General features: G+C 39.4%; 1 protein-coding gene across 1 annotated transcript in view; it reads right to left on the reverse strand.

Moving 5' to 3' along the window:
- The window catches only part of MCC (MCC regulator of WNT signaling pathway), a 185770-nt gene that overhangs the window by 162808 nt on the left and 6853 nt on the right, over positions 1 to 16109 (reverse strand). Inside the window, exon 2 of the mRNA XM_061369136.1 lies at positions 8486 to 8733. Within this exon, the coding sequence (XP_061225120.1) occupies positions 8486 to 8720 (235 nt within the window). The 5' untranslated portion in view covers positions 8721 to 8733. The remainder of the gene's footprint in view (positions 1 to 8485; positions 8734 to 16109) is intronic.

Raw genomic sequence — 16109 nt, forward strand, 5'->3', positions numbered from 1 at the left:
AATGGAACTCTGAATTATAATACATTGTTACAATGTATGTTGGTTTTGAGGTTGCCAGGAAAATGGGATTAAGTGCTGTATACAGATACGTTTTTCACTGTGGGAGATCACCCGGAGTGGCAGGCAGAATGTGAAATTAATATAGCTCTGCCAGATCCCTAATTCTGGCTCTGGAAAAGGACAAGGAAAAACTGGAAGCTAAGCTGGAGAGATATTGTTCGGCCTGGGATATTGGGGAATGATGTTTGAAAGTTATAAATAGGAAAATTATGTATCACATACCTCTGAGAGGAGCACCCTCTATATCTGTCCTATCAGATATTGATAAGGAGGAGGAGATTGCTGTCACCTGCGACAAGCAGCACATTCACATTCAGAGTTAAGAAAGGGTTAAACTGGAAGTGCTGCTGCAGCGGCAGGCATCTGAAACCTCTGCAGAGCAGGGGGAGCAACTGTGAGGGAAAAAAAAAAAAGGAAACCAAGTGGAAAGGAGGGGAGCTCGCGCAGCTCCTGTGTTTGAGCACGGGATGGGTGCTGGGGCAGGTAAACAAGTGGGAACAGACATGTTGACAGACGGGACTGAGGGGTTGTTGAATAGATGTGGACAGAAGTGCTTTGAAACTGACTGCCCTGGGGGGGGGAGAGAGTGCCAAGGGGTGGCTCCGGTGGATGAATTGGAATTAGACTGACAAGGGACCTAGGGAATCCTCCCTAGCGGATGCACTGGTTAAATTAAAACTATGGACTAGAGGAAATAAAGTGGAATTTTTAGTAGACACTGGGGCAACATATTCGTCTTTGAATAAGGCATTGATACCTGTAGGAGGAGACTATGTTACTGTAAAAGGGGCAACTGGCCAAAGTGAAAAGGCATATTTTTGTAAGCCACTGAAATATCAATTGGGAAAGCAATGGGACATTCATAAATTTTTATATATGCCTAATGCCCCAAAGGCTCTCCTGGGGAGAGATTTGTTGGAACAACTGGGGGTCACTATTACCTTCAAAGAAGGTGAGATCACCTTGAAAGTAAATGATCAACAATACATAGAAATGTTAAGCTTAGAACTGATCACACACCAGACAGAAGAGAAGGTTAGGGAAGATATATTTGATCAAGTATTCCCGGGAGTATGGGCTACAAACATAGCTGGGAAAGCCAGAAATGCACCCCTGATACAGATTAAGCTCAAGGAGGGAAAACAACCAGTTAGGATTAAACAATACCCTCTAAGAAAAGAAGATAGGGAGGGAATTTGTACAATAATTGAAAACTTTTTACAGTTAGGATTATTAAAAGAATGTCAATCTGATTTTAATACCCCTATCTTACCAGTCTGTAAGCCTGATGGATCATATCGGGTGGTACAGGATTTGAGAGCTGTCAACAAGATCACTGAAGATCTTTACCCGGTGGTAGCAAATCCATACACGCTACTGACTTGCTTAATTCCAGAACTAACTTGGTTTACTGTTTTAGATCTAAAGGACGCCTTCTTTTGCCTCCCTCTCCATGAAGCCAGTCAGAAAATTTTTGCATTTGAATGGGAAAACCCCAAAAGTAGGTGCAAAACCCAGCTCACATGGACGGTGCTGCCTCAAGGATTTAAGAATAGTCCCGCTTTGTTTGGAGAACAACTTGCCAAAAACTTAGAATCATGGGAAGCCCCACCGGAGGAAGGAAGAATACTGCAGTACGTGGACGACATTCTAATTGCCACCTGGAAACTTGTGTGGCTTGGACGGTAAGACTCTTAAATTTCTTGGGACTCCAGGGATATCTCATACAATGTCTGCCGTACTGGAAGTAAAAGGTGGACACTGAGTTTCTCCTCAGAAATTTCTAGAGTATCAAGCCATCATGGTAGAGCAGAATAATGTTGAAATTGTGGTAACTAACATTATCAATCCAGCCTCTTTCCTCAGTGGTAATGAAGGAGAACCTGTACACCATGATTGCCTGGAAACCATTGAGGCTGCCTATCCTAGTCGTCCAGATTTGACGAGTATCCCTTTGGATAACACGGAAACCTGATTCACTGACGGGAGCAGTCTTGTCATCAGCCTGACATCTACACAGACTCAAAATATGCAGTCAGAGTCGTACATGCGCATGGTGCTATTTGGAAGGATAGAGGACTGTTAAATTCACAAGGGAAAAACATCAAACATGCACAGGAAGTATTGAGACTATTGAAAGCAGTCCAATTGCCTGAGAAGGTGGCAATTATGCACATCAAGGCACACCAGAAGGTGAGCTCTGAATTAGAAGAAGGAAATGAGCTGGCGGACAGAGAGGCAAAAGAAGCAGCAAAAGGTGAGGTACCAACCGAAGGAGCATTGATCCCTGATGGGAAAGTTTCCTTAGAAGGTAAGCCAATTATAATAAGGAAGATCAAAAATTGATTACAGATCAAAACGGAATATTCAATGAAGAAGGGTGGGCCAGCACACCACAAGGAAGGGTAATTGTTCCCTTATCAATGTTATGGTCTTTAGTAAAAAATGAACATCAGAAAACACACTGGGGAGCCGAGACCTTACATAAACATTTAATAGGCAGGATTATGGCTAGAAAGTTATATGCCACCATTCAACAGGTAACTCGCCAGTGTGATCTTTGCCTTAGGACAAATCCCAAAATTATACCCAAGCTCAAAATGGGTCAAATTGGAAAGGGTAATGGACCAGGACAGCAATGGCAGATCGATTTCACGGAACTGCCGAGAAAAGGGGGGTATAGATACTTGTTAATATTAACAGACACCTTTTCAGGTTGGCCAGAAGCCTTTCCAACTAGGAGTGCAAAGGCACGAGAAGTGACCAAAATATTGTTACAGGAGATAATACCACACTTTGGAGTTCCAGCCATAATATCTTCAGACAGAGGGCCACATTGTATTTCAAATGTGGTACAGCAAGTAAGCAAATATCTTGGAATTGATTGGCAACTTCATATCCCTTATCATCCACAATCCAGTGGACAAGTGGAATCATTTAATCAAACAACAAATTGTGAAATTGGGTCAGAAGGCCAGACTACCTTGGCCCCAGTCCCTTCCATTGGCCTTGTTGAGAATTCGAACTAAACCAAGAGCACGAGAAGGACTGAATTTTATGTGGAAGGCCATATGGGGTTCAACAGGGAATGTCTCCCCAAGCGGGAGAAGAAACCATGAACACCTATATAATAGAGTTAGGAAAGCAGCTTACTAGAATTGAAAAACATGTGGCTGGAACTTGAAGCAGAGGGTTGGACAGCTCGGTACACAATATACAGCCTGGAGATTATGTGTATGTAAAGTCTTTCAAACCTACAGGAGATGATGATCTCGAGCCAAGATGGAAAGGGACATTCCAGGTGTTGTTAACTACATTCACAGCTATCAAGATTAAGGAACAGAATGCCTGGATTCATCATACTTGAGTTAAGAAAGCTCTGAAGACACCCTGGAGAGCGATCCAAACTGAAAATGAACTGAAACTAAAGCTAATTCGTAACAAGTAACACTGCAAATTGATAAGACTGTGTTGATGATATTTTTAACCTTCTTGTTTAAAGTTTTAATACTTCTCTCTTGTTTGCAATTATAACCAGCGAGAGGTCGAAGAATGATGAAAATAATTACAGGATTAACTGTGATTCTAGGGGTCACACAAAGTCTTGACAAAATGTTACCATTATTAGGTAGAGACAAATGTTTAGCTTACTTGGGCAAATAGAACTGGTGTTACTGATTTTTGTTTATCACTCACACAAGTAGGAAACCCATTCCAAACGTGTGTAATCGGAGTTCCTTATCTAAGTATGGATGGGTGAAGAATGATTCAGTCTTGAACCTTACAGTAGTAACCAGAGTAGTTAAGAGAACTTCAGGCGATTGGACAGCTGCATCTGTTCAGACAAGAGGAATTATAAAAGGACTAAATCGTTCAACCATCCCAATTCAGGAACTCTGACTTCTGGGGTCTGACCAAAGTAATCAGAGCTGTATAACATTCAATTCTTGGTCAGATGAAACTCCAGAAACTAAAGTGACTAGTAGGAAAGATTGGTATCATAATGTTACCTCATATTGTCTTGGGTCTTCTCCTTCACTCCCATATGATGTTATCACCCCTAAGGCACTACCCCCAGCTTATTTCTTGATACGCGGAGACCGTGCATGGCCAGGAATACCCTCTAAGCCGCATGGGGGACCATACTATTTAGGAAAATTGTCCTTGTTTGCAGCTTCTAAAAAACATATAATCAAAGCCCTACGAGAAGACCTTCATAGGAATAAAAAATCTATTAACCAATTAGGCCCTAAATGTGACTCCACATTAAAGATTTGGGGCCATACAAAGCGATTCTTTGCTGCACTGCTTTTACCAAACGTAGCAGCTGGAAAAGCATTGGCAGATATCCATCGCCTCGCATGTTGGACAGCACAACAGCTAAAGAAATTGCAAGTTGATGGAGGGTTGGATGATTGGTTGAATGGGTTTGGGATTACAGGGTGGATTAAGGAGTTAATCAAACAAGAGATTTGGATTCTGGCTGTAGTTCTTTTAGTCTTAATGACAATTCCATGCTTAATCCAATGTGTATCGAATATGTTTTGCAAATCCATTGAAGGCACCTGGGTATCTCTTAAGTAAAAGAATTTACTTATGTTATAGAAAAGGGGGGAATTGAAACTGATGTGGCCTATTGTGTACAAGGGGGTTGTCAAAATGTACAGGGGGGTTGTCAAAATGTACAGGGGGGTACTGCTTAAGTCATAGCTGGTTTAACGAGCTCAGCAGATGTCTTATCAGACAAATACCAGAACAAAACCTCCTAGTGAGGAGAATGGGGGGTTGTACAGGGAGTACTGCTTAAATCATGGCTGGCTTGACAAGCCCAGCAATTGCCTTATCAGGCAGCACTAAGATAAGGCTTCCTAACGAAGGGAATAGCCCATTAAACTAGCTAGACATGGACCAGATCCATCCAGCTCCTAAAGAGCATGCGTGAGGACCAGAGGTAAAAAGTTCAAGCCTGAGGAAGACTCGTTTACTTCATCTTGAAGACCCCTACCCACAAGAGGAAGACTACTTACTTCATCTGAAGACCCCTGCCCAAGACCACCAGGAGGCACTGCGCATGCGAGGAGTGCCTTTTAGCTCATTGTAATACGAAGCGGGGATAGAATATGAATATGTATAGGCGTATTGTGCGACCTTATACCTGTGTATGACTTTACAGGATAAATGTAAAAGGAAAACGGCACTGAGGTACGCATGCCTTTTGGAGGACCAATCCCCCGTGCGCCTTCAGCTGAATAAAGCATACCTACTTTACAACTTTAACCAAGTTGTGGAGTCTATTCCGCTATCAAAAGCCACAACTGTTCAAGCAATTTCCTGCCTTAGATCATTAGAGGTGTAGTTCTCCTGTATTACAAGCTTTCATTCACAAAGCAATCCACTTCTATCACTCACTAGATGATTCACACAGGTTTACTGTACCCACCACAGCTTTCAGTCTTTGTTATTGGAAATAGGAGCCACAGGTCCTGTCAGTAACTGACATTCTTCCTGTATTTCCTACTGAACAATATACTACAATATACTAAAGAGTCAGGTAGCCTACAGTCACAGCAAGACTCCATCAGCAGTTTCAAAAGCTATTTTATTCTTCTTTTATGATATTTTAAACAATGTCAGAAGAACAGAGTTGGCATTCCATTTCACTTACAGAAAAAATACTGGTTATTACTTGCAAATTATTGTTGACACTCCTATTGATATTAATAGCGCAGGGTAAGAACTACAGTACATTATAAATGAGCTTTGAGTTGCTGATATCCAAGCAGAAAAAGCATCATTCTAGTAACTTGGAAACAGTAATTTCTCATGCATTTGAATAAAAGATTAAACTTTGAAACATTTTGAAATGAGTGTATACTGAGTAAAGTAAACTTTGAAATGAGTGTATACTTACGTGATTGTCAGGCGGGTAGATGTGGATATAGATTTAGTTTACCAAGCAAGTATATTACTGAGTGTTTATAAATACTGAGTCCTGTACCTTGACTAAAACAGTCAACCAGTTTCCTTACTTCTGCATCCCACTTGGAAACACAGCCCTAGAAACATTTGTTGGGCAAAGTTGAGCAAAAAAATTAGAATAACCTTTTCAGTGATAAAAAAATGATTGGTAAGAAAAAGTTTATTAGTCATTTATATGCAATTATTTCTTAGGACTTTTTTCCCCAGTTATTTCCTTTATAATGAAATGCAAAAATTAGAGGTAGTAAAGATAACATTTTACCTAGATACATACATTCTTGCACTCATTGTTAAGAAATTGAGAACAGCTGTGAGAAAAGTCTGCACAAAATGCTGTCTGACAGATAGTCTCCGCAAAATTACATGCAAAAATGTCCAGAGGCTTAATTCCTTTGCTTCAGAGCACCAGGACCCCTGCTATTCAGTGACAGCCAAATCAATTTTGAAATTTTTGATTTATTCACCCCACATGTACAAACAGTAACAGCTTTCAAGGATTATCAGCAGCCTAACATTACATAGAAATGAGTCTTGAGAAGAGCCCTGTGAACTATCTTTGAAAATGGTATCTATTAAAAACAGTGTTCAGTGTCTTTGTCCAAAGAATACACAAAAGAAAGAACATGCTCCAAGTTTGTATGTTTGAATTTGCACATGCTGATGTCTCCTGTGCAAAACAGTCTTTAGAAAGCAATAGCAAATAATCAGTATAACGCAATCACCTTTGATCACTAATGAGTACATACGTGAGCCCTCAAAGACATGAAAGGCATGGAAACAAACACAGATCATAATCCAAGCTTGGCTGCAAGTATAGTTGCTCAGCTGTCATTATGTTCGTACTCTGTGCAATGTTTATAGCACAGAAATACATTATAGTGGTGTTTTCTTGCCTCTTCAAGAAAGATCTGTAGAGCACCTTGAACAATGCTGCCACAATGGTTTTCTTTTACAACCAAATAAAAATCATTTGCATTCTAAATGTCCATTATTACTTTATCCCATTCTGTTTTTTGTTTACATGGGGGAGCATCTCCATATGTTCTCTAATTATTAAAAAGTCTTACAGAATCTGCAAGAGTCAAGGCAGGGCAAGTACAAAAACCATGATTTCCTTAAATTTTAAAAACATACTAGAGTAAAATAGTCAGGCTTCATCAGCACAGAGTGAAATACACCAAGGCAGAAAATTCAAAGGTGTTCTGGACTTAACTGGATGAATATATTAAAAAAAATAAAAATAAAAAAAATTAATGCACTCACCAACTCTTTAAAAACACATTAAATTAACAGGAAAAAGAGTAGGGATTGACTTGCATATGTTAACGAATCTGAGTTTTCATATATGACTATTTTTGGTAGCAGTTAGTAAGATTTCTTTGTGAAATACATTTTGAGACTGTAATGCAGACCTTTCTCCAGTAAAGCTTGGGACCTATTGTTTACTTTTGATTATTACAAACCATAATTATTAGGCTGGTCTGTCTAAGAAAAATGATTTTAAAACTCAACTTCCCAGAAACCTGGCCAGCAAACAGAGAAACTTTGTATAGCTGTCATACAGCTGTCTGAGGCAGAAGTAGTTTTCTGGTTTGCAGTGAAATACAGAAGTGGCAGCACTGACAAAACAGTCAACAGAGGCAGAACTAGAAAACACACACCATCTTTAATCCAATTAAGAAATAAAAAGATGCTAGGCATGATCTTGCTCTTGACCTGCTATCTAATACAGCTCTTCAAAGAGATTCATGGGCTGAAAATGCAACTAAGCCAGGATTATGAAGATTCAGTACAGACAGAGTGAAATGGGCATAGAAACTACAGAGTCAATCATCTCGCAATTCAAGAACATACATAGAAGAAGGATAAACATCCCATATTCTTGCAGATGGCAGAACAAGGGATTTTTCTCTTCCATCTCCTCACTCCCTCACTCCAGGTGAAAGGAGGGAAAAAGAAAATGAGAATTTTTGTATTCTTTAAATCAGAAGGCGTTTCCAGCACTCAGATCTCCCACTGGAATGATTTTTAAAGCATCCAAGAAACATCCACACTCCTACAGTATACTAGATCTGAAAGAGAAAAGACTAAGATTGTTCCTTTCTTCATTTTTAATATTTCTAGCTACCTACCTGTCTGGGCTTTAGAGAGAAGACTGGATCTTCAGTTACCGGCTGAGCTCTGCAGCTCTTGGACTTTCAAGAAAAGACTGTTGCCTTGTGCAACTAGGGTTTTTAGAAAAGGATGTTCTGCACAGTCAGGTCTGCATATGGATGACCAGACTGCACCAGTTACAACAGCACTCTAATATATGACAAAATTATGCCAAGACATATTCATAAAGCCCTTCAGGGGAAATCCTGATGCCAGTAAAATTGGTAACAAAACTCCCAGAGTTTATCTTTCCTTAAATTACACCAACAGGACATTTAAAAGTCATACCTACCTAAACTGTTACTGCTGCTAGTTGGCCAGGAAGCTACCTCATCCCTTAACTTTTTCTGTTTGCAAGGGTCATCTGACTTCACAGAGAGCTCCACTTCCTCCTTCCTGATTTCTCGTACCAGTTCCATGCGGCATTGACTAAAATCCTGGAAGGAAATTTTCCCATTTTCATCTGCTCCCAGCTGGTGCATGATCTCTGTGACAGACTCCTCCATATTCAGCTGGCAGCACACCATCAGCAAGTCATTCCTAAGGATATTTTTAGAGTGAAAAGGGGGGAAGGGGAAAGATAGAAGTGGAAGAAAGATTGGAAAAGTGGGAACAGAGAAGAAAGAAACAACAGTTTAGTTCAGAAGGAATACCAATCCTGTCTAATTGGGAAATGAATTAATGCATAGACATTTTATAAGCCAACTATTGTTTTTGTTAACCAAACAAAGTAACTGTGAGATTGGCAAGGAAATACAACACAGAAGGACTATGGAAAAGAAGAGAACATTTTTCATTAAGTGTTAACCTCTATTTTTATGCCATTACTAACACTTCTGCCAGCAAAGACAGACACAAGGGAGAGATGAAACCTGTTGTCCATCTTCACCCTACCTTCTGAAAAGGTGACATAATAAGAATTTAAATAATTATTTTCTGACTAGATTAACGGCTTGTTAGATTTCTGTTTTCACTGGGACAGGCCACAGAAATTTCTTTTGCCACTGAACAGCTAAAGAAGAAAAACATATAAAGGACAAAGAGAGCAGCAGAAAAGAAATACTGTTTTGATTAACTGGCTTTAAGCTTGTCTCCAAACATTCTGATTACAAACCCCTTTATACAAGCTTGCTTGGTCCAGTTGTTTAATGAAACTCATAAAAGGGGAAGGAGGGCAGCGCAATGGAAACACTGCCAGTGGCCAAAAGACAGCTGCAACCAAATCAACACGGAAGATACTTACAGCAAAAAAAACCAAAAACCAACCAACCAAACAAAAAAAACTAGTCAGCAACACTATGACCAATGCCACTTTCTATTTTATGTGAAAACTAGAACCTCAAGAACATACCTTAGGCTTAATGTGAGGTATTACAGTAGTCTCAGGAGAAAATATTCGGAAGGGTTTGTTCCTCACCACTGTCTTGCTTTTTTTTTCAAAACTGAGCTAAGATTAAGTATTTTTTAAGGAATTCTCAACAGCAGTAGTTGATAAACAAAAATTAAAAAAAATTAATCAGAAGTTGATAACTAAATAAAGGTGAATAACTGTTAACAAGCCTACCCAATGAACAACAGGAAAGAAGGTACAGGATGTTAACTGGATATAATGGAAGTGGTCTATTACATGAACACCTGATAGTCTTTAACAGTGGCAGATGTGCAGCTCAGTGAATTTCCTCAATCATTTGCTTTGCCAGAGACTAAATCAACCTCTCAAAAAACAGATGTTTTTTCTGAAGATACTGTCATACTGCCTAAAAAATCCCTTGCTGTTCCTAGGCAAACATAACTGCAACAGAAAATCCAGACCAAATGATCTTCCTGAGCATACAGATAAAGCACCTCTGCTCCCTTCCAGATGCTCAAGATTTCACACACGCAGCAGGAAACAACGTTGACAGACTTCGGCCTGCCTTAATCTGCTGCTACTCAGGAGACTCAGACACCAAAAAAAGGCAGAGCCGAAAGACCTTCCTTTCATTCTCTTTTCTTCCAGGAATTCCAGAGCTGCCCCAACAGAATTCTTAGCAGAGATGTTAACAGTAAAATCTGGACTGTAATAATAATAATAATAACATTATGACCATGTACTTTAGTAAAGAATAAAATTGAATAACATCTCCACTTATAACAAGAAATAACATTATAAGAAGATAATTCATTTACATTCCATAGGCCAAATATAAGTAACTGATACTTGCAGTTAAAATTTTGGTCAGAGTTTTGCTCTTAGCTTTGAATCTGGTCAATGAATAAAGAACGAGTGGAGTAATTTACTCATTTTTTTGCCACCTTATGTTCTACAAAATTCAGAAAGGAAGTCTGGTAAGGATAGTTCTACAGCCACTATGTAACACCATAGGCAACTATATATTTATAGAATCATAGAACGGTTTGTGTTGGAAGAGACTTGAAGGATTTACTTTCAACCCCCTGCAATGGAACTAAAACTACTGGAACTCAAAACTGTTTAAATTTTCAGCTACTAAAAAGGTAAACATTTAATCTTTGCTTATACAACTTGCAGTCTAAAAGCACGAAGACATTTGAGGAAGAAAAGTCAAAATTAAGGATGCACCCAAGCTCCCTAGAAGCTAGTAGAGCAAAAGAAAGTGTTAAGAAAACCTGTTCCATTCTGTTGTGAGTCACTTTTAGACCAATACTGCAGATAAACAGTGATCTATTAATTAAAAATGGGCTAACCTGGAAATGCCTGTCTAATGGAACACTCTGTAGGATCCCCAGGAAATGAAGCAATAAGAAGCTGCCAATATAAAACATATGCTGGAATCACTGGAGCTGGATCACTTTTATCCTTGGTAGGAAAGTGTTTAATTTAGTTCCTTGGTGTAGCCACCAACCTCCAGCATACCCACAGCTGGACACTTACCCAGCTGCTGTGGTGTTTTCGGGCCTCATGCCCCATCATCTCTGACTCTTACAGCAAGTCAAGTCCCTCACGGTTAAATCATAGAATTATACCAGTACCCAAGCTTTGACTTGCCTGTAAGCAAATACATGCAAACAATTCAGGCAACCATCTCGGCATTTTTTTCTTAAACTCTGCTTTCTCTGTTCTTTGATTGCTCTGTTTTCTACTTCTCCATAATAACAACAAAGAATTCGGGATACAGTAGGTCAGCTTGCTGATGTAAAAAGCAATGATGCCACTTCCCCACCTGTCTCCTCACATTTTCCTCCACTAGGGCTGTCTCAGCAGGCAGTTAAACCAGCACAAAACTGACCATAATAAAGCAAAGACTTTTTATTTACTTAGCTCCACACATCAGCTCACCGCAGAGGAAGATAAGCTAGCACTAGGCCAATAACAGCACTATTCCCTCCAGAGCCAAACTAACCTCCTGTTTGTTTGTATCATTAGCCAGCCTGCTCATTTTCTTTACTTCCCACAACTCACTGTCCTACCAGGACAAAAAAAATCACATCTTCACCTTTGTGACACAGGACCTGTGGTGACTTACATGTGGAGACCTTCAACTGTCAGAGCAATTCAATCACATTGACCCATACTCAAACTTCACACAAATTCTTCCATCAACAAAACTGACAAAATAAACCGTCCTCCAGCTCACTTGTCTTACTCACCATCAATGAAAAAACCTTCAGGTAAAAGCTCATCATCTCATTCTTACAACTTGAAGTACGTACAAATGCACAGGTAATAAACTGTATCATTACACAAAGACTTCATGTAAGGTCTAGGGAGGAAAGTTAAGAGAACAGCCAGCAACAACAGCAAAACAAATTACAGGCATGCTCCCACAGAGCTCAATCTTCAGTCAGAACTTCCAGAAGGCTCCCAGAGTCTTTTTCTTTTGCTCTCCATTTCAGATTGGGAAAGAAATGGCTAGATAACATGCCCCAAGCATATGAAACAGGTTGTACAAAATGCTTATTTCTTAATCCGTACCAACAGGAGTAATTCATTACAACTCCAAAGCTATCTCATATACCCAGAATGCATAAGCAACAGAGAATAAAATTTACAGAAGTCCTCTGTATTACACTATGGTCTTTGGCAAACAAAGCACCTTAGAGCTATGCACCCAAAGACAGAGATCACTTTTAAAGGTTACCAGACTAGAAGACTAGGAAAGGAGCCAATCATCCATGTAAGTTCTTACTCGGCAAGCTTTTCTGAAGAATCAATTAACAGAACTAGCAATAGTTACAAGAAAGAAATTTCTGTTCCTCTAATCAATTTATACTCAGAAACATCAGATTTCATTACCTTCATCACAATCTCAACAGTTACCAGTTTGCACGGGCCATTTCACGTATAAATACTTCAACAGGTATTTTTTTGATTCTCCAATTCCCTCAACTGAAGCTATTACTATCTGAGTGCAGGTCATCCTGATAGACACATTCAGCATTTTTTTGGTACCTTTAAAAGGAAGAGATAAAGCATAACTGAAGTCACAGCTTCTGAAGTAGTAAATAGTACAACTTCAGAACAGCTGGAATTTTCCACCTACTACTACCTGGACACTACAAAGAAAGAACAAACAATGAACTTACTGCAACAATACACCTGCCTCACAGCTGCTGTTGAGGAAGAAGGCCCTCATTCTCATTTTAATAAAGTGCATTCATTCTCTGCACTAGACTCACATGTAGAAAGACTGATAAATTGATGTGTAAACCATTAATTTCATACATAGTTGGAACAGTCTATAGATTAGATTATTAAACAAAATTATTTTTGTTTTCTTTTGTGTGTATATTGTCAGCACAAGGCAAAAGTGTCAAGGGAGACATTTGCAACTAAGCTGGTATTTTTGGCAAGTCAAAACATCAGGCAGGATGGGATGCAGAACAGGCACAGTAGCTGGACACACTGGTTAAAATGCTGAGCAGAAACGTTGATAACTGGGTTTTGAAAATTCACACTGAGGCTTGAATTTTAGCATCTCACTGCGATCAGGAAGGGAATTCATGCAGATGTTTTGTCATGCAACCTGAAAACTTGGTAAGATGTAAGAACATTGCTAGTTACAAGATTTTGGTTTGTTTTTTTTTTCCCAGATACAAAGGAATGAAGGCAAATTGCAAACAAAGTTGAAAGAAAATGAGGAAGAACAAAGGTCACTAAACCAGGCCAAAGTTCCACAAAGAGGTATTTTTTTCCACAAATACTGGGTTCTGCATTTTTTGAGTCTATATGGGGTCTTGCACATTTGCTTGATTATCATACAAGCACAAGAGACACATTGCAAAACTCAGCAAATAACCTCTTATACAACATAAGACAGGCAATGAAGTTCTAACAGTGAGAACACACATGACTAAAATAAAAAATAAAAAAAAGAAGACAAGAAAAGTGCTGCAGAAGTTAACAAGACGGCCATGTTCACAGGGAAAAATTAGCCCATACAAGGAAGGAGAAAAAACAGAGGAGCATAACACCAACCACATCATGGTGCCAGCATTTTTAGAGTACAGAAATTAACCTCTGCACTAGAAACACAATATTGCTTTGAACTGTTCTCCTACATTCTCAAACATCATCTATTTTCTTGGTGATACGGTCTAGTGCGAGGCATCCCTGCCCATAGCAGGGGGTCAGAACTAGATGATCTTAAGGTCCTTTCCAATCCAAACCATTCTATGATTCTACAATTCCCAACACGGCATCATGAGAAGAACCAGGGTACACAGCTGCTGTTACAGGATCAAGGGAAAATGAGAGTCAGACAAGCTTCAGGAGAATAAAAAGGAGAAATAATAGCTGGAAGTAAAGGAAGCTGGGAGGAGTCTGTTCTGGAAAACTGAATGAAAAGGTGAAGGAAAACAAGGAGGTTTAGCTGTGTTTGAAATCTAAAGAGGAGTAGTGCAGAACTCCATTCTCAGAATTCTACAGGTCAACTGAAAGAGCTTTATGCTATTAAAATGTCACCACACAGAAATACAGCACATAGTAAGACCATGCACATAATAAGCATATAATAAGACTTGCAAAGGAAGATTATCCAACACTGTACCAAATGACAGGGAAAAACGTACCCTTGTCATCACTGATGGATGGGTGTCTAAGCTCTTTTTAGGGCTGCCATGACCTCCACTGCTATCTGTCCTAGCGCATCACTGTTCTCTCCTGCAAGTTTCCTAATTTAAAACATCCCAGCTGTAATTCAGAACATTATATAAGAAAGTTAACAGTCTGTTTCTGCAGTCACAGTGGATAAGAAAAAAAGTCATTACCTATTTAAAACACAACATCACATGTCCCACCTTCTTCCAAGAACTCAAATTTCTGCATCTTTGATTACCTTTAGTGAGCTGCTCTTGACAGCTAAAACTGATCCACCATCCTGATGGGTAAGGGCATGCAAAACTAAACACCACATTAAAACATACATGGAAAAGAGTATCTTACAATAGCACGATACTGTTAATTCTAGTTTAACTTCAGACCCCAGAGGATTTTCTTCCATCACAAATCCTGTATTTTTACCACCAAATACTATCAAGTACTTATCCATACTTTACCTCAATTGATTTTTTTTCAGGCCATACCTTCAATTCATCAACCCCAATTCTTACTCCAATCTTGTCCTCCAGCATGCCTCCGATCTTCCTCAACTTGGTGTAATTTCAGATTTAAGAAAGCTTACTCATGAGGTCATCCAGATCATTAACCATTAAATGTACTGATCTGGCCCAGGCCATGCTTCCAATTTCAGTTTGATACAGTCTTTTACTTGTAAAACGAACTAACGATATCTAATGATCTCTAAATTAAGCTTGAAAACAAACCCAAACCAAACTCTTTCCCTTACCCTGCTTCTCTGGCTCACTTATAAGTGTCATAAAACAACATCAAAAGCCTTAACAAAGGCAAGCCAGAAGGCAGCTGTTCTTTCACTTCCAACAACTATTCTTACTAGAATTGAGAAAGATCAAATGGGTTTGACACAACTTTTTCTTAATAAATCCATATTCAGCCAGTTATAGGCTGTCTGCAGATGGATCCCCGTGTCACAATTTTGCAGAAAAGAAGCGTATTTTCTGTCCCCATTTTCTGTTAATCCTATCTTTTGGAAAACCCATGGGAAAAAACAAAACCAACCAACCAACCAAACAACAACTGCAAAATAGTCCAGTCCTTATGAATTTTACATCAATATTTTCAAGTACAGCTAACTGAAACAACACCAACTACTCTGTAACTTTTCCTTCTTCTTCCTTTCAAGGTATTTGTTACTGGTCCTATTTGCAGGAACCATCTCACTCCACTTGATATTTTCAGTGTTGCAAACTATAGAAAAGAGAACATTTTATACTTCTCAGCCATCAACAGCTTACTGGCTCCATCTCTTAGGTAATCTTTCCCTGGTTTTCCTGTTACTGCTACCATACTCTGAGGTATTTTTTTCATTACACTCTGAACTCTTTGCTAGTTTCATTTTCTGCCTTGCATGTCCCAATGCCTGTTCTGTCAGTTCACAATTAACTTGAACCTAACGCTGTTCTGCTACACTGAGCAACATCAGGAAAGAGTTAACAGTCAAGCAGCCCCCAAGCCCTGTACACTTATATTAATAATTCAACTAGCTAAGCTTTTACTTCACTGCCCTGTCCCGCCTAGGCTACGTCTCGCAGTACTACTGCAGGCATGACACCTATACCAGCACTCCTTCTTCTGCGAAAGCAGGAGGAAGGTTCCCTTTGACAGTCAACGCCTTCCACCACAGTGTGTCTGGTTCCCCCCATTTCCTACCAGAGATGGACATGACTGCCAGCCTGTCACAGGAAATTCCAGAACACAAGTGTGTGTTTTATAGATGGCACAACAAATGCACATTCTATGCATGAGAAATAACCTAAATGGCATACTCCAAACATCTACATCAAACTGTTAACACAAACTGTGTCTCATGACCTGTGAA

This window comes from Neopsephotus bourkii, unplaced genomic scaffold (genome assembly GCF_033783945.1).
Source record: "Neopsephotus bourkii isolate Nb327-2 ecotype Australia unplaced genomic scaffold, CSIRO-AGI_Nbou_v1 NB_1476, whole genome shotgun sequence".
Lineage (NCBI taxonomy): Eukaryota > Metazoa > Chordata > Aves > Psittaciformes > Psittacidae > Neopsephotus > Neopsephotus bourkii.